This window comes from Galeopterus variegatus, unplaced genomic scaffold (assembly GCF_000696425.1).
Source record: "Galeopterus variegatus unplaced genomic scaffold, G_variegatus-3.0.2 Scaffold1223, whole genome shotgun sequence".
Taxonomy (NCBI): Eukaryota; Metazoa; Chordata; class Mammalia; order Dermoptera; family Cynocephalidae; genus Galeopterus; species Galeopterus variegatus.
Window position 1 is genome coordinate 331,496 of NW_007727334.1, and position 23,583 is coordinate 355,078.

General features: G+C 36.3%; 1 protein-coding gene across 2 annotated transcripts in view; it reads left to right on the forward strand.

Annotated features, from left to right (window-relative positions):
• Positions 1–23,583, forward strand: part of TMLHE (trimethyllysine hydroxylase, epsilon) — an 84,700-nt gene that overhangs the window by 11,205 nt on the left and 49,912 nt on the right. For both annotated transcript variants that reach the window (XR_550689.1, XM_008575698.1), the window contains exon 2: positions 18,204–18,385. Coding sequence is in view for 1 of the 2 variants with exons in the window: in XM_008575698.1 (XP_008573920.1) it covers positions 18,205–18,385 (181 nt within the window). In the remaining variant the exon portion in view is untranslated. The remainder of the gene's footprint in view (positions 1–18,203; positions 18,386–23,583) is intronic.

The following is a 23,583-nucleotide window of genomic DNA, read 5'->3' on the forward strand; positions in this document are numbered from 1 at the left end:
AGTTATTTATTTATTGTACATTCAATAAACATGATTTGCAAATATTTCCTCCTCTTCCATGGATTATTTATTTGTAAATAACATTTTTCCTCAATAGATAGCACTTTATTTGCACTGTCTGCTATGCTACACTTTTTAAATTGTGATAAGAACACAACATGATCTCTACTATCTTAAATTTTTAAGTAACACAATACAATATTGTTAAATATAGGTACTGTGTTGTACAGCAGATCTCTATAGTTTATTCATCTTGCATAACTAAAATTTTATGCCAGTTGAACAACTCCCCATTTCTCCTCCCTCCAGCCCCTGTTAATCACCTTTCCACTCTCTGCTTCCATGAGTTTGACTGTTTCAGATACCTCATATAAGTGGAGTCATACAGTATTTGTCCTTTCTTTGACTGGGTTATTTCATTTAACAAAATATCCTCCAGGTTCATACGTATTGTCACAACTGGCAGGATTTCCTTCTTTTTTAAGGCTGAATAAAATTCCACCATATGTACATACTATATTTTCTTTATTCATTCATCTGTCAATGAACATTTGGGTTGTTTCCAGATCTTGGCTGTTGTGAATAATGTTGCAGTGAATATGGAAATCAGATATCTGTTGGAGGTCCTGATTTGGGTACTTTTGAATTTGTATCCAGAAGTGGGATTGCTGGGTCATTTTGTAGTTCTATGTTTAATTTTTTTAGGAACCTCCAAACTATTTTCCATAGCAGCTATGCTAATTTACATTACTACTAACAGTGTATAAGAGTTCCAATTTTTGCACATTCTTGCCAACACTTGTTATCTTGTTTTTGTTTTTGTTTTTTTATAATAGCTACCTTAAGAGGTGTGAAGTGATATTCCATTATGGGTTTGGTTTGAATTTTCCTGATAATTGGGCATTTTTTTCATACTTGTTGACCATTTATATGCCTTCATTGGGGAAATGAAATAAAAGCCATCTAAATCAGAAAGGAAGAAGTAGAATTATTTTTCTTTGCAGATGATGTGATTTGCAAACATTTGAAAACCCTAAAGACTCCACAAAATTACTGTTAAAACTAATAAATTTAGTAAAGTTGCAGAATACAATGTTGATATACAAAAATCAGTTGCATTTCTGTACACTAACAACAGCTATCCATCATGGAAATTAAGAAAGCAATTACATTTAAAATAGCATCTAAAAGAATGAAATACTTAGGTATAAACCTGACCAAGGAGGTGAAAAACTTGTACACTGAAACTACAAAATATTCGGCCAGCCCATGGCTCACTTGGGAGAGTGTGGTGCTGATAACACCAAGGCCAAGGGTTAACATCCCCTTACCAGTCATCTTTTTTTTTTTTTTTTAAAAAAAGAAACTACAAAATATTAATGAAAGACATTAAAGAAGACAGAAATAAATGGAAAGACATTCTATGTTCATCAATTAGAAAACTTAATATTGTTAAATTTAATATTGTTAAAATGTTTACACTACCCAAACTGATCAACAGATTCAATACAAACTCTATCTAAATTCCAACAACATTGTTCATAGAAATAGAAAAAAAATTTTTAATTCATGGGGAATCATAAGAGACCCTGAATATCTAAAGCAATCTTGAGATAAAAGCAAAAAGCTGGAGGCATCACACTTCTTGATTTGAAAGTATATTATAAAGCTACAGTAAAAACAGTATGGTACTGTCATCATCAAAACAGACATATACACCAATGGAACAGAACAGAGAGCCCCAAAATAAGCCCACACTTATACAATCTACTGACCTTTGCCGAGAGTGCCAAGAACACACAATGGGAAAATGATAGTCTCTTCAACAAATGATGTTGGGAAAACTACATTTCTATGCAAAATAATTAATTCTTCTTTTTTTTTTTTTTTTTCCTTTTTTTTGTCGTTTTTCATGACCGGCAACGGATCACAACCTTCAGTGTCACGCCCATACCGGACCGGGACCGGCAACGGGATCGCAACCCTCGGTGTTGCACTCGCACCTTGCTCAGCCAGCGAGTGGCCGGTCTGTATGTGGGATCCGAACCCTCGGCGGGAGCGTCGCCGCGCTCCCAAGCGGCGCACTGTAGCAGTGCGCCACCGGGCCGGCCCCCAAAATAATTAATTCTTAAAAATTTTCTTAATGGTGCTGTTGGAGAACAAAAGTTTTTTTTTTTTTTTTTTTTTTTTTTCTTTTTATCTTTTTTCCATGTCCAGCAACGGACCGCAACCCTCAGTGTCACGCCCGTACCGGACCGGGACCGGCAACGGGATCGCAACCCTCGGTGCTGCGCCCGCCCCTCGCTCAGCCAGTGAGCGGGAACCGGTCTGTATGTGGGATCTGAACCCTCGGCGGGAGCGCCGCCGCACTCCCAAGCAGCGCACTGTAGCAGTGCGCCACCGGGCCGGCCCTGAGAACAAAAGTTTTGATGAAGTACATCTTATTAATTTTTACTTTTATAGACGGTGCTTAAGGCGTAGTATCTAGCCATATTACTTGCCTATTTATTGTCAACTGACTTTTGACAAAGGGACCAAAGTAATTCAAGACCATACTGTCTCGATTACTTTGGCTCTATAATAAGTTTTGAAATTTGGAAGTCTGTCTTCTGACTTTGGTATTCAAAATTTTTATATAAATGTTATAACCAGCTTGACAATTTCTGCAGAACCAAATATGCTTTGTTTTTAATAGTGGCTGCACTAAGATTATACACCATATGGGGGAAAATAGCCATTTTACCCATATTGTATTTTATAATCCGTAAAAATGGAACTTCTCTCCGTTTATTTAGATGTTCTTTTATTTTCTACCAATATTTTGTAGTTTTCAGTGTAAAAGCCTTGCATTTCTTTTATTACATTTATTCTTATTTTATTCCTGTTGATGATATCATAAATACAATTGTTTTCTTGATTTTATTTTCAGATTGTTCATTGCTAATATTTAGAAATGAAATTATTTTTTGTGTATGAATCTTGTGTCATGCAACCTTGCTGAACTTGGTTATTAGTTCAAGTAGGGTGTGCGTGTGTATTCCTTCAGATTTTTTCTATATAGGATCAAGTCATCTGCAACTAAATCTGATTTTATTTTTTTTACTCTAATCTGGATGCCTTTCCCCCCGCTTCCAGATTGCACTGGATAGAACCTCCAATACAATGTTGACTATAATTGGCAAAAGTAGACATCTGGTCTTAGGGGTAAAGCATACAGTATTTCACCATTACACATTGTTGTAGGTTTTTCATAGGCCATTTATCAGGTTGCGGAAGTTTCCTTCTATTCTTGGTTTTTTGACAGTTTTGTTATGAATGGGTGCTGGGTTTTCTCACATTCTTTTTCTGCATCTATTGAGGTGATCCTTTGTATTTCATCCTTTATCCTATTAATATGGTGTATTACATTAACTGATTTTTAGATGTGAAACCAACCTTGCATTTCTGGGATAAATACCAGAAATTGTCTGGTCATTGTGGTCCATATGTTCCCAGATTTGGTCTACTAACGTTTTGTTGAGTATTTTTGCAACTGTACTCATGAGGGATGATGGAATTTACCAGTGAAAGCCACTTAGGCCTGAGCTTTTCTTTTGGGAATGATAATTACAAAATAAATTTCTCATATTGTTACATTTCTATTTTTTTTTATATCTTTTTGAGTTAGTTTCAGTAGTTAGATTCTTTTGAGGAATTTTTCAATTCCTCTAAGTTATCTAATGTGCCGATATGAAGGATTTTTTACAGTATTTTGTTATAATGCTTTTTTCACTATGGTAATGAGTTTCCATCTTTGACTATTGGTTTTGGTGATTTTTTTTGCCTCTTATTTCTATGGTTAATCTAACTAAAGGTTTGTCGATTTTTGTTGATCTCTTGAAAGGACCAACTTTCTCTATTGTTTTTCTATTTTCTGTTTCATTGTTTTCTACCATAATTATTATTGTTTTCTTTCTCAGGCTTCCTTTGGGTTTAATTTGCTCTTCTTTTTCTAGTTTCTTAATGTGGGAGTTTAGATTATTGATTTGAGTTATTTCTTCTTTTGTAATATAGGTGTTTAAAGCTACACATTTTCTCCTAGGCTATGCTTTAGTTGCATTCCATAAATTTTTGTTTTTTTATTTATTTTTAAATTAACAAATAAAAAATATTTTTTTTTATATTTTATATATTTATGGTGTACAACATGATATTTTGATATATGTATACATTGGCAATGGCTAAATCAAGCTAATTAATGTATTTATTACCTCACATAATTATCTTTTTGTGGTGAGAACATTGAAATTTATTCTCTTAGGAGTTTTCAAGTATAGAATACAGTGTTGCATTGCAATCTATCACTCCCTTCAGATCTTTTAATATTTCCTTTATATATTTAGGGGCTACAATGTTGGGTGCATATATATATTTATAATTTTGTATCCTCTTGTTGAATTGACCCCCATATTATTATATAATGACCTTCTTTGTCTCTTTTTACAGTTTTTGACTTAAAGACTCTTTTGTCTGATATGAGTATACCTACCTTGCTTTCTTTTGGTTTCTATTTGCATGGAATATCTTTTTCTATACTTTTGTTTTCAGTCTTTAAAGGTGAAGTGAGTCTCTTGTAGGCAGAATTTCGTTGGCTCTTGTTTTTTCATCTATTGAGCCTCTCCATGTCCTTGGACTGCATAATTTAATCTATTTACAATTATTATCTATAAAATAAAAGTAATTATTAATAGGTAAGTACTAACTACTCCCATTTTGTGAATCGTTTTCTGATTGTTTTGTATTGTTCTGTTTCTTTCTTCCTCTCTTGATGTTCCTTTGTGGTTTGATGGTTTTCTGTAGTTTTATGCTTTGAATCCTTTCTTATATGTTTTGTGCATCTACTATAGATTTTTCCTTGTTGTTACCGTGAGGTGTACATAAAACATATTGTACTTATAACAGTTTATTTCAAGCTGGTAACAATTTATCTTTGATCATATATAACAACTCTATACTTTTACTCCCTCACCAATTTTATTTTATTCAGAATTCATATTATTTTGTAATTTGTATCCCTTGACAATTTATTTTACCTATAGTAGTTTTTAATAGTTTTGTCTTTTAACCACAGCACTTAAGGTCATATTGCTTTAAACATCACCATTACAGTCATTGAGTTTTCTGAATATAACTGTATTTCTTGTACCATTCATTTTTTACTTTCATAAGTTTTATGTTATTAATTATCATCCTTTTTTTTCAGCTTAAAGAACTCCCTCTAGTAATTCCCATAAGGCAGTCCTAGTGGGATGAACTTCCTTAGCTTTTGTTTGTCTGCAAAAGTTTTTAGTTTTCTCTCATTTCCAAAGGACACCTTTGTCAGGTAAAGTATTCTTTGTTGGCAGATACTTTCCTTCAGCATTTTGAATAGATCATCCCACTTTCTCCTGGCCTGCAGGTTTTCTGCTGAGAAATTCACTGAAAGCTATATTCCTACTCCACTGTGTGTGATAGGTTATCTCTTGCTGCTTTCAGAATTTTTTTCTTGTCTTTGTTTTTTGAAAGATTGATAATTATGTGTCTTAGTGCATTCCTCTTTGGGTTGAATTTGATTGGCAATCTCTGCACTTCCTGTGCTGGATGTTGGCTTCTTTCACCAGACTGAGGAAGTTTTAGCCATTTTTCTTTAAATATGGCTGTTTTTCTCTCTTTTCCTTGATGCTCTTCTGTTTTTCAGTAGCTGGGTCTCTTGTTGTTGTCCCATTATTTCCACAAGCTTTCTTCATTAGTTTTTATCATTTTTGTTCCTCTGACTGTATAATTTTGAATATTCTCTCTTTGAGCTCACTAATTCTCTTTTTCTACTTGATTGAACTTGCTGTTTGGAGGAAAATGAAGGAGAACACGTATTAAAGATGGAGTCACTGTTTCTATAAAGTACTGAGCCTCCATCAGGAAGAATATAAAAGACTGTGTCAGCAAGAATTCACAAGGCTTTACTGCAAACCACAGACTTCCTATGGGGTTTCCTAGGAGACGGGGAGGTAATGGGAGGGGGTTATAGCTAGCCAAAACATATATAATGCCTGATTGCAGAGAATAAAGTTGCTTAGTGCATGTGTTAAGTCCCAGGTCTTTGTGTCTCGTTTCTGGTTGCCCACCTCCCTAGGTGGCAGCCCCAATCTCAGGTGCTTCCTGAGCAACTCACCTCGCTGCACTCTTTTGGCAGGGCTACATGTAGCCCTGCTTCCTGAGGGACTCCTGGCAGAGGCTATGTGTAGTCCTGCCTCCTGAGACCCCCAGGGCCACGAGAAACGTACAGCTGTTGAAGCTTTATGTTGAATTTTTCAGTTCAGTCATTGTATTCTTCATCATTAAGATTTCTAATTTTTATTGTTTCTATTTCTTTGTAAAACTTTTTATTTTGTTCATGTATTGTTTTCTAAATTTTATTTAATTTTCTCTATATATACATTCTTATACATCACTGAACTTCTTTAAGAAGTGTATTCTGAATTCTTTATCTGTCATTTCATAGATCTCCATTTCTTTATGGCTCATTGCTGGAGCTTTATAAATTACTTTTGGAGGTGTCATAATTCCCTAATTCTTTGTAATTCTTGTGTCCTTGCATTGATGACTGCATTTGAAGAGAAAGCTACTTCTTCTGACCTTTACAGGTGTTCTTTGGCAGGTATAGAACTATGCTACTTAATCTAGCCTGTGATACTGGATGGGTGTGTTAGTCAGGATTCTCCAGAGAGAGAGAACCAATAGGATATATAATAAATATATGAAAGGGAATTTATTAGGGGGATTAACTCGTGTGATTGTGAAGAAAAGTCCCACAGAAATGGGCTGTCTGCAAACTGGATGCTGGTAGCATGCCTCAGTCCAAGTCCAAAGGCCTCAGAAGCAGGGAATCCAATGGTGTCCTTGGTGTAAGTCCTAGAACCCAAAAGCTGAAGTCTCAAGCTCTGATGTCCATGGACAGGAGAGAAGAGTGTATCCCAGTTCCAGTGGATAGAAAGAGAGCTTCACCTTTTTTCTCTGTCTTTTGTTCTCTCTGGGCCCCCAGCAGATTGGATGGTTCCCACCCATATTGAGGGCAGGTCTTTCCCACCCAGTCCACTCAGGCTCTCATACTAATATCTGCTGGAAACACCCACATGGACACATCTAAAAAGATAGCTTTACCAGGTTTCTCAGCATTCCTTCATCTAACCAAGTTGACACCTAGGGTTAACCTTCACAGTGGGCTAGCTGGTAATGACCCTGGACAGACAGAGATTGCTGTCAAGTTCTCTAGCTGGCTGGGCTGCTTACTTTGCTCTGAGGTTAAGTGGAGCTGCTGGCTGGGCTCCATTGTGTGGTGAGATCACTAGCTGAGCTCTGCAGTCAGGCAGAGCTGCTGGCTAAGTGCTGTGGTTACCTCTGATTTGGCTAGGAAACAGGGTGTATTCCCTGGCCAAGTGGTACCACTATTTGAGTTCTGCAGTTGGCCAGGGCTGTAGACTGGTCCCCCAGGGGTAGGCAGAGTTGCTGTTTGGGATGTTAGAGACTGGCTCCTATGTTCATTAGAAATGCATGGTTGAAGTTTATCTTCCTGCATGGGTGGGGCTTTGGCATGGGCTTTGAGGTTGTGGTGAGCTGCTGTTTGAACTCCTGGGTGGGGCAGGTCTAGCCCCTGCTTTTGGGGTGGGATCTGAGGCTGAGCATGGAAGCTGAAGGAACTCAAGCCAGATTGAACTTCCCATTGTGCATTTGGGAGTGACCAGCTCAAGTTTGTGGGTGGACTATGTCATTGGCTGGTATCTCTGGCAGGTTGCCACTGCTAGTAGGAACACAGAGCTATATCACCAGGATCTGAACACTGGTTGCTGTGAGCTCTCCCTTCTTTCTTTCTTTCTACCTGGTCCCAGGTGGTCTAGCCATGGCATTAACCCCTGTGTTCCCCACGAAGTGAGACCAGAGTGGGCTTTCTGGAAAGTATCTCAGAGTGCTAGGGAAGCTGAATGTCCACCTTTGGTTCCCTTTCCCACTGCAGAAGTAGTGGGCATAGGGGAATCCTGTCTGTGTGGCACTGTATCAACTTGGGGATCGTTGTACCCTTCTGATGTGGTTTTTACTCAGTTCTGTGGTCCCCATGGATATCTCAGGTTTATTCCCAAATCCTGGGATTTTCACAAAGGTGTTCTTATCTGTGGATAATTGCTAGTTGAACTTTCTGTGGGGGGTGGAGTAAAGCCTGGGACCTCCTATTCTGCCATCTTGCTGACATTACTCTACAGAATACATTGTTATTAACTATAGTCACCATGTTGTACAATAGATCTCCTGAACTCATTTCTCCTGTGTTACTGAAATGTTGTATCCATTGACCATCATCACCCCAATACCTCCTCCCACCCAGCCCTTGGTAACTACCATAGTACTCTCTGCTTGTCTGAGTTCAATTTCTTTAGATTCCACAAATAAGTGAGATTATGTGGTATTTGCCATTTTATGCCTTGCTTATTTGCTTATTTTACTTAACATAATATCTTCCAGGTTCATTTATGTTGTTGCAAATGACACAATTTTCTTCTTCCTTAAGGCTGAATAGTATTCCATTTATATATATATTCCATATATATATATATATATATATATATATTTTCTTCATCCATTCATCTATTGATGAACACTTAGGATGATTTCATATATTGGCTATTGTGAATAATGCTGCAGTGAACAAGGGGATGCAGCTGTTTCTTCTACATACTGATTTTATATCCTTTGGATATATACCCAGTAAGTAGTAGGATTGCTAGATCATATGATAATTCTATTTTTAAATTTTGAGGAGACCTCATACGATTTCCCATAGTGGTTGTACTAATTTACATTCCCACCAACAGTGTACAGTGCACTACCTTTTCTCCACATCCTCACCAACGCTTGTTATCTTTCATCTTTTTCATAATAGCCATTCTAACAGACGTGAGGTATTCCATAAATTTTGGTATACTAGTTTCTTTTTCACTCAGTTCAAAGTACTTTATAATTTTCTTTACTTTTTTCTTTAGCCCATGGATTATTTATGTGTTGCTTAAGTTTTACATATTATGGATTTCCCAAATTTCCTTCTGCTATTGATTTCTAATTTAATTCCATTATAATTGGAGAGCATACTTTATGATTTCAGTCCTTTTTAATACATGGGAAATTGTTTTTGGCCTAGCATATGGTCTTTTTGTTTTAAGTTGCATGTGTGCTTGAAAGAATGTATATTTTGCAGTTTTGGAGTGAAGTATTCTATTGAATAGTCAATTAGGATATAAGGGTATATAGTGTCATCTAAGTCTTCCATATGTTTGCTGATTTTCTTTCTAATTGCTCTGTCCATTATGAAGAGTGGGGTTTTGAAGTCTTCACCTAGTACTGTTAAATTATTTATTTTTCTTTTTAATTATATCAGTTTATTCTTCATCTATTGTGGTGTTATATTTGTTAGATGTATGTATCTTTATAATTTATAATTTTTATGTTTTTCTGATTAATCAAATTACTGAGTTATAAAATACCCCCCCCCCCCTTTTAAAATGTCTGTTCAGTCTAATAGTACAGCCACTCCAGCTTATTTCTGGTTATGGTTTACCTGGTGTTTCTTTTCCCATTCTTTTACTTTCAAGTGTGTCTCTCATACTATAGCTAAATCTATATATTTTCATCCAGTTTTTAATATCCAGTTTGACAGTTTCTGCCTTTTGATTTGAATGTTTAATTCTTTTATACTTAATGTAATTGTTTTCATTTAATCTGTTTCAATTTGCATCTGCCAATTTGATATTTATATGCTTCATCTTTTTGTTCCTCTGTTCCTTTAGCACTACCTTCTTTTGTGTGTTAAATAGCTATTTTCTAGTTTAACATTTTAATTCATTTTCTAGTGTTTTTACTGTACCTTTTAGTTATTTTCTTACTGGTTAGTCTAAGGATCATAATACACATTTTATCACAATCTACATAAGATTAGTGTTAACTTTATTTCAGTAGTATATAGAAATTTCACTCTAGTAGAGCTCCATTCTCCACCCTTCTTTGTGCTATTATTGTCACATGTTATATTTATATGTGAGATAAACTCCAAAATACAGAGCTACAATTTCGAATTTGTAAAATTATGTGTCTTTTAAAGGAGAGATGGAAGAAAGGAGAAAATACATTTATAGAGTAGTTTAGATTAACTCACATATTTACCATTTTTGGTGGTCTTCTCTTCTTTCTGTAGATTCATGTTACCAATGGCTTCATTTTTTTGTTCCAGTATAGAGCTATTCTTTCCTCCCAGTAGCTTTATATGTTGTAAGACCAATGGTACATTTTTATAATTATTGTTTTATGCAATTGTCTTTTAGATCAGTTAAGCAAAGAAAACAGAAGTGTGTGTGTGTGTGTGTGTGTGTGTGTGTGTGTGTGTGTGTGTACTGTCCTTACCTTTATTTATTTATTTTTTTGATGATTTGATTACCATCTGGTGTCATTTCCTTTCCGCCTGAGGATCTTCCTTTAGTATTTCTTGTAAGGGAGTTCTGCTAGTAATAAATCATCTCAATCTTTGTCTGGGAATGTCTTTATTTCCCCTTCATTTTTAAAGTATAGTTTTGCTGTATATAGAATTCTTGCTCATCAGTTTATTTTTGTTTTATTATGTCGCATATACCATTCCATTGGCCTCCATTATTTCTGGTGAGAAGTCAACTTTTAATCTTATTGTAGTTCCCTTATACATTATGGGTCATTTTTCTTTTGTTGCTTTGAAATTTGCCTATTTTCTTTGGCTTTCAACAGCCTATTGTGATTTGTCTAGGTGTGGATTTCTTTATGTTTATTTCACCTAGGGTTCTTTGAGCTTCTTGGATGTATAAATTAATATTTTTCATCAAGTTTGGGATACTTTGACAATAATATTTTAAATTATATTTTCTGTCCTTTTTTGTCTCTGCTCTTTCTTGGACTCCAATGACTCATAGGTTATGTTATGGATTGAATTGTGTTCTACCAAAATTCATGTGTTGAAGTCCTAACCCCTGGTACATCAGAATGTAACCTTTAGAGATAAGATCTTTACAGAAGTAATCAAGTTAAAGTGACATCACTTTAATTTATGTCCTTATATAAAAAGGGAAATCTGGAGACAGGTATATGCGGAGAGATGATGATGTAAAGACACTGGGAGAAGATGTCCATCTACAAGTCATCCCTCATAGTCCTTAGAAGGAACAAATACTGACAACACTTGATTTCAGACTTCTAGCCTCCAGAACTGTGAGACAATATGTTTCTGTTGGTTAAGCCACCCAGTTTGTGGCACTTTGTTATGGTAGCCATAGCAAGCCAATAAAGGTTGGTTTGTTTGGTGGTGTCCCACAGGCCTCTGTGGCTTGCTAATTTTTCTTGATTCTTTTTTCTTTCTGTTCTGCATACCAGATTATCTGTATTCATCTATCTTCAAACTTGTTGATTTCTTCTTCTGCCAGACCAAATTTTCTGTGTAGTCCCCCTAGTGAAATTTTTATTTCAATTATTGTACTTTTCAACTACACAGTTCCCATTCGACTGTTTTTTATAATTTGTCTCTTTATTGATATCTATGCAATAAATCGTTGTCCCCATACTTAAAAAATTTTTTATTAAACACGGTTTCTTTTGTTCTTTGAGCATTTTTAATGTCTTTTTCTGCTATGTGAGACATCTGAGCCCATCAGAAACAGTTTCTATTGACTGCATTTTCCCCCCTGTATATGGATCAAACATTCCTTTTTCTTTGCATGTAACATATTTTTAAATGAATACTGGACATTTTAGATAATGTTACTTTTGTATCAGCATAGCTTAGCAGTCAGAGATTGTAATTAAAATCTTGAACCAGTAAGGATAGGTTATCCTTTGCCAATGGATCTGCATGTGGGATGGGCAACATATTCAAGGTTCAGGCTGTTTACAAGATTGTCCCAGCTCTTACTTTCTGTGTGGACAAGTCCTCACATTCTTCTAGGGATACGTACATATCTGAAAACAACTTTGACCTCTCCTAAGTAAGTATGCAGTTTTGCACATGTAAGGGGTCTGCCAGATCCCCAGCAATATGTGAGAGCTTTTCAAGGCCCACTTTGGCTGTCTCATTCCCTGGATATCTGTGTTAAATTTCTTGCTGGTTTCCTTGTCTGTAGCTCTCCAGTGTCAAACCTTAAATTAGCTGCAATATTGGCCTTCCTTGATTGCTTGCTGCTGAGATTGCTGTTGTTTTCAGCAATGCCACTGCATATGGGTTTTACTATGCTTTACTCCAAATCATAGCAGCACCCTACATCGGTGGAGCTTTTAGTCCTTAAAGCTTCCACTGCATATTTAGAACTACCATGCTACAGAGCTGGTGGGGGGAATGGAAATAGTCCTAGGTTAAAATACTGCAGATTCCTACCATTCTTACCCAAGATTCAGCATTTTCTCTTGAATTAATGCTTCTTAATTTATTGCATGGTTTTGATCAATTTCCAGAGTCATGAAGGGGTTGCTTTTGACGACTTTGTCTGTTTATCTTTACTTTTGGTGGAGCAGTTTTGCCAAACTCCGTACTCAGCCATTCCAAAGTCCCCCTGTAGTTATTTTTGGCATCTGTTTTAAGTAATTAATTTTTTCCAATTAGATAGTTTATTTTATTTTGTAATTTGAACTAAACCCTAGACGTTTGTGATTTCAGATTCTTAGCCTGATTATTGTACTGCACAAAAAGTAGAGACAAAATTTTTTTTCAATTCCTAATGCAGTCATTCTACTCAGATGTAACTACCAGTCATTCAAGAAGTAAAATACCCTTGCTGTTGGTTTGCAGCCTTTCAAGAGATGCTGTTTCTTTCTTTGTACTAACCATAAAGAGATTGAAGTCAGCCAATATTCTGTTGCCTGCTCTGACTAGAATTATCAGGTGTGGCCATTCCCCAGGCATTTCTGATTATTCTGTGATCAATGATTGTCGGATCATGATTTAATTTAATTCATATAAAAACATTTTGAGTCCTTAGTATATGTTTGACACCATGGAAGTTAGAAATTTATTCTCTGCACTGATGGAATTTACAGCCTAGCTGGAGAATCAAAGTTTACATATTGAATCAATTAGGAGGAAAGTGCAGATCAAAACAATACCAACATGTTTGGTATAAACATAAGTATTTACCATTGGCCATCAGGAAAGACAGAAATCTATGTGGTTCAGATGAGATGAGGAAGGCTTCCTTGAGTGAATAGGATTTGAAATGATCTTTGAAGAATAAATAGAAATTTTATGTAGATTGAAGAGAACATTCCAAGGTAAAGTATTATGAAAAAACCCATGGTCAGGACCATTGACATCTTCTGAGTAGAACAGTGTGTCTCCTTTAATCATATATACCTACTCTTTTAGTGTGTACCTCAATCCATAAAAAAGAGAGTCCTTACACGTAAGTGACCATTTACAGGAAAATCATGAACTATTCAATCCGACTAACATTGGTCCATCTCTCACTTGACTCTCCCAGAAGCCAACTTTGCCATTTGTTTCTCCTGTTTTTGTTTGAGAAGTATACTATTTTCCCCTCATTTCTGAAGGACATGCTTGCTGGGTATAGTCTTCTTGGCTGGCAGTTTTTTTCTTTTACTATTTTGAATATACCATCCCATTTTCTTCTGGCCTGTAGCGTTTCTGTCGAGAAGTCTACTGTTAGTCTGATGGGGATTCCCTTATAGGTGATTTGACACTTTTCTCTTGCTGTTTTTAAGATTCTTTCTTTGTCTTTGAGCTTTGCCAGTTTGACTATGTGTCTTGGAAAGGATCTTTTTGAGTTGAATCTGTTTGGGGACCTTTGAGTCTCCTGGGCCTGAAGGTCTGTGTCTCTCTCTATACCTGGGAAATTTTCCATTATTATTCTGCTGCATAGGTTTTCAATCTCTTTTCTTTCTCCTCCCCTTCTGGAACACCCATGATTCAAATGTTTGTGTGGTTAAGGTTTTCTGCCAGCTCTCTTAGATTTTCTTCATTTTTTAAAATATTTTTTTCCTTTTTTTTTTTGGTCTGTCTTGGCTATTTTCTTTTTGAAAAGACTATCTTCAAGATCAGAAATTCTTTCTTCTGCTTGTTCTAGCCTGCTGATTAAGCTCTGGTTCTGTTTTTTATTTCACTGAGTGAATCTTTCAGTTCCATGAGTTCTGCTACATTATTTTTTAAGGTTTTAATCTCTTTGTAAGTTTCCTCCTTCATATCTTAGATTATTTTTTCATGTTTTATTATGTTGTCTGACTGAGTCTTCTCATAGCTCAGTGAGTTTCCTTAAGATTGTTGCTTGGAATTCTTTTTCAGTCATTTCAAGGGTTTCCTGTTCTATAGTGTCTGGTATTTGTGAATTACTGTATTCTTTTGGTAGTGTCATATTTTCTTGGATTTTTGTATTTCCAGTATCTCTATGTTGATGTCTGGTCATCTGGTAGAGCAATTGCTTCTTCTCTTTTTCTGGTCTCCGCAGGTGACCTCCTTGCCTCAATATAGTCGAGTCTCTGGTGGGCTGCCTGCATAGTGGCTATGGCTACTGCTCTGGCTCAACACCTTGTGCAGTAGCGGTGGCTGTGGTGGTAGTTGTGGTAGGCCACCTGCATGGAAGTGGTGTTTTCAGTGTGCTCTCTTGCCTGCTTTCAGGCAGGGGTGCTGCATTTAGCTCCTGCCTAGGACCCTGGGCATTTCTCTCTTACCTAAAGTAGGACTTTTTTGTCTGCTTTGTTCACTTATATGTACCAAGTGCCTAAAATAGTGCCTGGCACAAAATAGTCACCCAATAAATATTTGTTAAATTAATTGGTTAACTAATAAGTTAGTTAATAAGATTATCAGGAAAGGTCTCTCAATAAATTTATATTTAATTTGAGATCTGAAGAATATGTAGGAAGAATGAGGGGACAGAGGAGCCAGTATATGTGATGGCTCTGAGGTGGTAGGGCAAGATAGATGGGCTAATTACATAAAGCCTTGAGTCCCATTGAAAAGAGATGACTCAAACATTTTGCCTGCCCTCAAGGAGCTCACAGCAAATGGGGAGAAAAAATGATTAAACATATGATTATTATGCATGTTTTAAGTGCACTAATATGGATATGGGCAAAGAACTGTGAAAACATTTTGAGCAAGCAGCTACTATTCCTAAGAGAACTGGGAATATTTTACAAAGAAGATGACATTTTGGAGCTAGGGTTCAGGCAGAAGAGTGACGATGAAAGTATTTTAAAAAGATTAACCTGGCACTAGAATGGAAAATGGATTGGAATATGGATGGACTAGAGGCAAGGAAACCATATATTCCATGGCAATAATCCAGGTATGAGATGATGAAGCCGTCTATGGGAATGGAAAGAGAAGGACAAGTCTGAAAGACATTTGGAAGGAAAAATCGACAAGAGCTAAATGGATTCTTGGCTTTAAGCCTTTCAGGAGGTAATGCCTCTTCCTTAGTAATAACCATGAAAAGATTCAGATTGGCCTATTATGTAATTGCCTACTCTGAGTAGAATTTCTAGCTATGGCTGTCCTCCAAAAGTTTCTGTTACTGTGATTGATACTTGTTGGACCTTAATTTACATTAAGATGGCTTTAGACTCTAAAGGTTAGGAAGCTCTCAAAAACACAATTTTGACTATGAAACAGAAAATTATTCTATTACAGGAGCAAAGAAGAATACCATGAGGCCACGCAGGAAGTTTGACAATGAGCTCATAAATCCTTTTTTTAGAAAATATAATATATAAAAGATGGGAAAAAAGGGCACAAAAGTAGGAATAAATATAACAGGTGGCATGTACCTAAAGGATTAGTATTTGGAAGGATAAGGCCCCAAATTACCTCAGGCTTGTAGAAATGCATATCTGTAAAGACAACAAAAATAATATTTTAACTACTCTCAAAAGGAAAAGTACATGTCTCTTGGTATGGGTAACTTATAACTTAGATGACATTATTAAACTACTCTCAGTGAGCAAAAAATTTAAGGAAAACGGAAGAAGTGCTTTTAGACTGGATTTATGTAAATATATTACTGATTCTAACAAAGATGAAGAGGGAGGGCTTGTCCTCAATCTACTAAATATCTCCTGGGTGAATACTTAGAAAATTATAAAGTTATCAACAAAGTCATTCAACACAAACTTAATTTTTATTTCTGGCAAGGTTATTAGAGGTAGTTTATGGAAATATGGCAGACATAGTAACATTTTAAAGAATGAACAGATGAAATTTCAGAAAGAATTTAACAAATCTTTTATGATGCCCTTCTGGACAAGATAATATGGATTAGATGATTAATGTAATTATTAATTAATTTAATTAACATATTCAAAGAGTGCTGATTAACAGACCATAGGCAAAGGAAGACTTTTTTGATGACCTGCTGTAAACCCTACATTTGGCTTGACCTAGTCAATATTTTACAGCAGACATCTTATAAGATTTAAAGAGGCTATGAAGCTGGAAAGAGTAATTCAATCTGACTCCTACAAACATTTATGGAGTTCTTGTAAGTACTAGGAACCATGCTAGATGTTAGAGTACAAAAATTAATAAGACATGTTGCTTTGCATTGCTTCCCCCCCTACAGATTTGTCACCCCACTTCCTCTGGGTGATGGAGATGCAAAGGATTGCTCAAAGCCCATCTCTTCTGAGCAGTGAGAAGCCCTGAAGTGGTTAACTTCCCTTGGGAATGCTCAAGCGAGAGAAATCCCTTCCTTGGGAAAATTAACACTGAATTGGTGTTTTCTTTCTGCACTTATTTTTCAGCTCAGGAAGTTACAGGAAGAGAACAAAGGTGGGGTTATAGTTTAACAATATAGGCTGGTAACATTCAGTGAAACAAGCCAGATGACATTCCAGTAAGGCAATTAAATGGTCCTATTGACACAAGCTTGATCTTAGCAAACATTCCTCCTTACAGCAATTTCTCAGTATCTTTACATAACAATCATTAACTAGTCTGCCTTTGAGCCAGCAACCTGCTGTGCCACAATCCTTATCTTGCAACAGAGACTTATAGCCTGAGGGAAATTTTCTGTCCTTTCAAGGTCAATATTTGAAACTGCAAGCCGTTGGAAAACCAGGCCCTGTGAGGTACATTTGCTTTTTAGTATATTCCACAGACATATAGGTCTTTATGAGAACAGGAATATTTCTTTTGTTTGCTGATATATTTCCAATATCTATAACAGTACCTGTCACTTAATATGTGTACAGGTCTGATATATTTGTAATAGGAGTACTAGAAGGAGAGAGAATGGTACAGAAGTAATATTGAAGAGATGATGATAAAGAATTTTCCTAAAGTAACAAAAGCATTGTATTATTGCTGCATACCAATTTATCACAAACTTAGTGGCTTAAGACAACACCCATTTAGTAGCTCACAGTTCCATAGGTCAGAAGACCATGCACGGTATGACTGGGTTCAATTAGGGTGTTGGCCAGGCTGCATTCCTTTCTGGAGGCTCTGGCTAAGAATCCACATCCAACTTTATTCTCCCTCTTTTCTCACAAGACAAATTAATTCCTTTTAAGATCTTATGCAAATAAAGTTGTTTTATTAATTTTTTTGGAACCGTGCCACTCAGAGTCAACAGCTCCGAGCAGGTTTGTCAAGACACTTTCCCAACAGATACAGTTTTACCTAATAACCATAATAATACTGATGATGATGGTAATAATAGCAGCTGGCACATATACAGGACTTACTGTGGGAGAGGCACAACTCTTAGTACTTTAGTCCCCACACTAAACCTATGAGATAAATATTAGTGTTATCCTCATTTTACAAAGGAGTAAACAGAGTCACTGGGGATTTAAGTAACTTGCCCATAGTCACACATAATCAGTGGAGAAAAAAGTTTGAAGTAGTCAGGGTGAGGGTGATCAATAGTGTCACAAGCAGAGAGGCACAGAAGATAAGACCTGAAAATTGATCCTTATATGTATTTGGAAGGTTAAAATTAGTGAATTTTTAAAGAACTGCTTCAGTTATGTAGTGGGGCAGAAGCAGGATTGCAAGGCATAAAACAAGAGTGGCTGGTGACAAAATGGAAGAAAAGGTTATAAACCATTTATTGGTTTCTTCTTATAATAAATAATTAAATATTTATTTATTTATTTCTTGTTATTGTCCAATCTTCTAGGATGTGGTGCCACAGGTTGTCCCACCTACAAAGCAGGCTTCAGGATTTGCTGAAGGGAAGAGTCATATGTTGGGCTCTTCAACAGCCCAACTTTAAAAACTTATTTCCATTAGCCATCCGTTGGCACCATACAGCCTCCAAGTCTCTGAATTGTGCTTGGCAGCAACATGAAGATCATTTTGGTAAGAGATGTGTGGGGACAGATACTTTTCTTAAACTGTGGTTTAAAAAAACACAAGAAAATTTATCATTTTAACCATTTTAAGTGTACAATTCAGTAGTGTTAAGTATATTCACATTGTTGTGCAATGACAAATACTTTTTGTGTGGTCTGAAAATACTTTCTGTGGAGTTGATAGAACATTTAGCCATTTATTTCCGAGATTATCCTAGAAGTTGCAAAAAAGACAAAAATAACACAGAGCAGCAGTAAAGTCCTGTCCCAACAAGGGGAAGAGATACTCCCCTGCTCCAGCCCCACTCTGTCCCTGTCTCACATAAAAAAAGGAGGAGGGGGAGGGGGAGGAAGAAGAATGGAAGGAAGGAAGGAAGGAAGAAAGAAAAAAAAGAAAGACTCAATATTAAGGGGAGAGGGTTTCAAAAAGGTGTTAGGTATGAGGGGATGGGGGGAGCTTTACTTCTGTGTATGAGTTTACCAGGGCCACCATAACAAACTACAAACACCGGGTTGCTTAACACAAAGAAATTATTCTCTTACAGTTCTGGAGGCTAGAAGTCTGAAATCATAATGTTGGCGGGGCCACTCTCCCTCTAACAGCTCTAGAAGAGAATCCTTCCTTGCCTTTTCTATTTTCTGCTGGTTATCGGCAATCCTGGCATTATTTTGCTTGTGGCAGCATTACTCCTATATCTGCCTCCATCTTCACGTGGCCTTCTTCACTGTAACTCTTCTGTGTTTTCAAATCTCTTTCTCCTTATGATGATACCAGTCATTGGATTTAGGGCCCACCCTAATCCAGTGTGACTTCACTTTAACTTGATTACATCTGCAAAGACTCTGTTTCCAAATAAGGTTACAGTCACAAGTACCAAGGGTTAGGACGTCAACAAATCTTTTTGGGTGATACAATTCAATTTATCATACTTTGGAAAACAGACAGAAACAAGTGTGAAGGCCACACTCCTAAGATACAGGTACACTGTGCACTCCAAAGACTGAGACTTTAATCCAGAGATTATAGAATGCCCTCTCCACACCTCCAACTACAAGCTAATAAACCTCCAGTTAAAATGACACTGCGTTACAGCTGGGAGAGCTGCAGAAGACAGACTGTCTTTGAGGTGCGGCACAAAGGGAAGGGCCAAGGCCAAGAAGGGAGAAAAAAAACAACATCAGATCACTAGAGGAATTTAATGTCTCTGTTACCCATAGAGACAGAAAAACATCAAACATAGCCCAACTCTTGGCCAGTGTAACATAAAAACTCAGGCTAAAGTCCAAACCTGCATATTGACTGCTCTGTTCAACATGTCTGGCTTTCAACATCAACAAAATTACAAAACATGCTAAAGCAAGATATAATACAATTTGAAGAGACAAAGCAACAAAGAACCACGCTTACATATGACACGTGTCAAAATTATCAGTCAGGATTTTAGAACTGTTTTTTCTGTTTCTATGAAAAATGTCATTGGAATTTTGATAGGGATTTCATTGATTCTGTAGATTACTTTTGGTAGTATGGGCATTTTTACAATATTAATTCTTTCACTCTGTGAACATGGAATATCTTCCCATTTATTTGTGTCTTCAGTTTCTTTCATGGATGTTTTATAGTTTTCAGTGTAAAGATCTTTCATCTCCTTGGTCAAATTTATTCCTAAGAATTTTTTTGCAGCTACTATAAGTGGAATTGTTTTCTTGATTTCTTTTTTGATAGTTCATTATTAGTATAAAGAAGCACTACTCATTTTTGTGTGTTGATTTCATATCGTGAAACTTTACTGAATTTGTTTGTTAGTTCTTTTTTTTTTTTTCTTTTTGTCTTTTTTCGTGCGGCAATGGATCGCAACCCTCAGTGTCATGCCCGTACCGGACCGGGACCGGCAACAGGATCGCAACCCTCAGTGTCATGCCCGTACCGGACCGGGACCGGCAACAGGATCGCAACCCTCAGTGTCGCACCTGCACCTCGCTCATCCAGTGAGTGGCTGGTCTGTATGTGGGATCCGAACCCTCGGCAGGAGCGCCGCCACACTCCCAAGTGGCGCACTGCAGCAGTGCGCCACCGGGCCGGCCCCTGTTTGTTAGTTCTAACCATTTTTTTTTGGTGGCACCTTTAGTGTTTTCTACATATAAAATCATGTCATCATAAAACAGAAACAATTTCACTTCTGCCTTTTGCATTTGATACCTGTTATTTCTTTTTTTCCCACTTGCTCTGGCTAGGACTTCCAATACTATGTCGAACAGAAGTGGCAAAACAGGGCATCCTTATCTTCTTCCTGATCTTAGAGGAACTTGCACTTATTTCTGTGTTCTCTATTCTGTTCCATTGGTCCATGTGTCTGGTTTTAATGCCTGTACCATGCTGTTTTGGTTACTGTGGCTTTGTAGTATAATTTGCAGTCAGGTGGTATTGTGGCTCCAGCTTTATTTTTTTTGGTCGGGATTGCTTTGGCTATTTGGAGTCTTTTATTGTTCCATATGAATGTTAGGATTGTTTTTTCTATTTCTGTGAAGAATGGCATTGGTATTTCAATGGAGATTGCATTGAATCTGTAGAGTGCTGTGAGTAGTATGGACATTTTCTCAATGTTATTCTTCCAATCCAAGAACATAGAATATCTTTCCATCTTTTGGTGTCCTCTTTAATTTCTCTAAGCAGTGATTTATAGTTCTCCTTGTAGAGATCTTTCACCTCCTTGGTTAAATTTATTCCTAGGTATCTTTCTTTTTTTGATAGCTATTGTAAATGGGCTTGCTTTCTTGGTTTCTTTTTCTGGTAGTTCGTTGTTGGTGTATAAAAACTCTACTGATTTTTGTGTATTGACTTTGTATCCTGCAACTTTACTGAATTCATTTGTCAGCTCTAAAAGGTTTTTTTTCTTCTTTTTGTAGAGTCTTTAAGATTTTCTATATGTAGAGAGTCATGTCATCTACAGACAGGGGCAATTTGACTTTGTCTTTTCCAATCTGGATGCCCTTTATTTCTTTCTATTGCCTGATTGCTCTGGCTAGTACTTCCAATACTGTGTCGAATAAAAGTGGTGAGAGTGAATGTTCTTGTCTTGTTCCTGTCCCATTAAGGATGTTGGTGATGGGTTTGTCATATATGGCTTTTGTTGTGTTGAGATACTCTCATTCTATTTTGTCAAGAGTCTTTATTAAAAAGGATGTTGAATTTTGTTAAATGCTTTTTCTGTGTCTATTGAGGTGATCATGTGATTTTTGTCCTTGATTTTGTTGCTGTGGTTTATCACATTTATTGACTTGCATATGTTGAACCATTCTTGCATCCCTGGGATGTGTCCTACTTATCATATTGTATAATCTTTTTGATGTGTTGTTGTATTCTGTTTGCTAATATTTTGTTAAGGATTTTTGCATCTATGTTCATCAAGGATATTGGCCTGTAGTTTTCTTTTTTTTATTGTATTTTTGTGTGGTTTTGGTATCAGGGTGATGCTGGCATCATAGTATGAGTTTGGGAGAATGGCTCCTGTTTCAATTTTTTGGAATAGTTTGAGGAGAATTGGTATTAATTCCTCTTTAAAGGTTTGGTAGAATTTAGTAGTATAGCCACCTGGTCCTGGTCTTTTCTTTGTTGGAAGACTGCTAATTACTGCTTCAATCTCATTGCTCATTATTGGTCTATTCAGGTTTTCTGTTTCTTTTTGGTTCAGTATTGGTAGTTTGTATGTGTCCAGAAATGCATCAATTTTCTCCAGATTTTCAAATTTATTTGTGTATAAGTTGTTAATAATAGTCTCCAATGATTCTTTGTTCTTCTGTGCTATCAGTTGTGGTGTCTCATCTTTCATTTCTGATTTTTGTTATTTGGGTCTTGTCTCTTCTTTTGATTTGTCAATTTTGTTTATCATCTGAAAAAACCATTGATCTTTTCATTAGTCTTTTGTGTCTTTTTTTTTTTTGGTCTCATTTCATTTATTTCTGTTCTGATCTTAATTATTTCTTTCTATCTACTAATTTTGGGATATGATTGTTCTTGTTCTGATGGTTCTCTGAGGTGTAACATTAGGTTGTTTATTTGAAATCTTTCTAACCTTTTGATGTAAGCATTTATTGCAATAAACTGTTCTCTCTTAGTATTGCTTTTGCAGTATTCCATAGGTTGTGGTAAGTTGTGATTGTATTTGCATTTGCTCTAAGGAATTTTTTTATTTCCTGCTTTATGTCATCTTTGACCCATTGGTTACTCAGGAGCATGCTATTTAATTTCCATGTATTTGTATAGTTTCCAAAGTTTTGTTTGTTGTTAATTTCTAATTTTATTCCATTGTGGCCTGAAAATATGCTTGATATCATTTCAGTCTTTTTAAATTTGTTGCAGCTTACATTGTGGTCTAATATGTGGTCTACGCTGGAGAATTATCTGTGTGCTGATGAAAAGAGTGTATATTCTGCTGCTGTTCCATGAAATGTCCTGTAAATATCTCTCATGTCCATTTGGAGGTGGGGCAATTGGGAGGTATTTAGGCCCTGTGAGAAGAGCTCTCATGAATGGGATTAGTGTCCTTATAAAAGAGGCCAGAGAAAGTTTGCTTCCTCTCCGCTCTCTGCTATGTGTGAATACAGAAGAAGGTGGCTGTCTGCAAACTAGGAAGTATGCCCTCACAAGACACAGGACCTGTCAACATCTTGATCTTGAACTTCTCAGCTTCCAGAACTGTAAGAAATAAATATTTGTTACTTAAACCACAAAAAAGAAAAAGAAAAACATCAGGCAAACCCAAACTGAGGTGCATTCTAACAAAATACCTGACCAGGATCTCTAAAAACTGTCCAGATTATCAAAAACAAACTGTGAGAAACTGTCATAGCCCAGAGGAGCCTACAAAGACATGAGGACTAAATGTAATGTGGGTCCTGAATGGAATCTTGGAATAGCCAAAAGGGCATTTGAGAAAAACTAATAAAATCTGAATAAAGTATGAGGTTTAGTTAATAGATAATGTATCAGTATTCATTCAGTAGTTGTGACAAATGTGCCATACTAATAGAAGATATTGATAATAAGGGAAACTGGGTAATGGAATATAAGGGAACTCTTTATTTTCAACTTTTCTATAAATCTAAAGCCATTCTAAAATTTACTTATTTGTTTTTATTGAAGCATAATTAGTTATACATATTTTGGGGGTACAGTGTTGACTATTGTTATTTGTGTACAATATG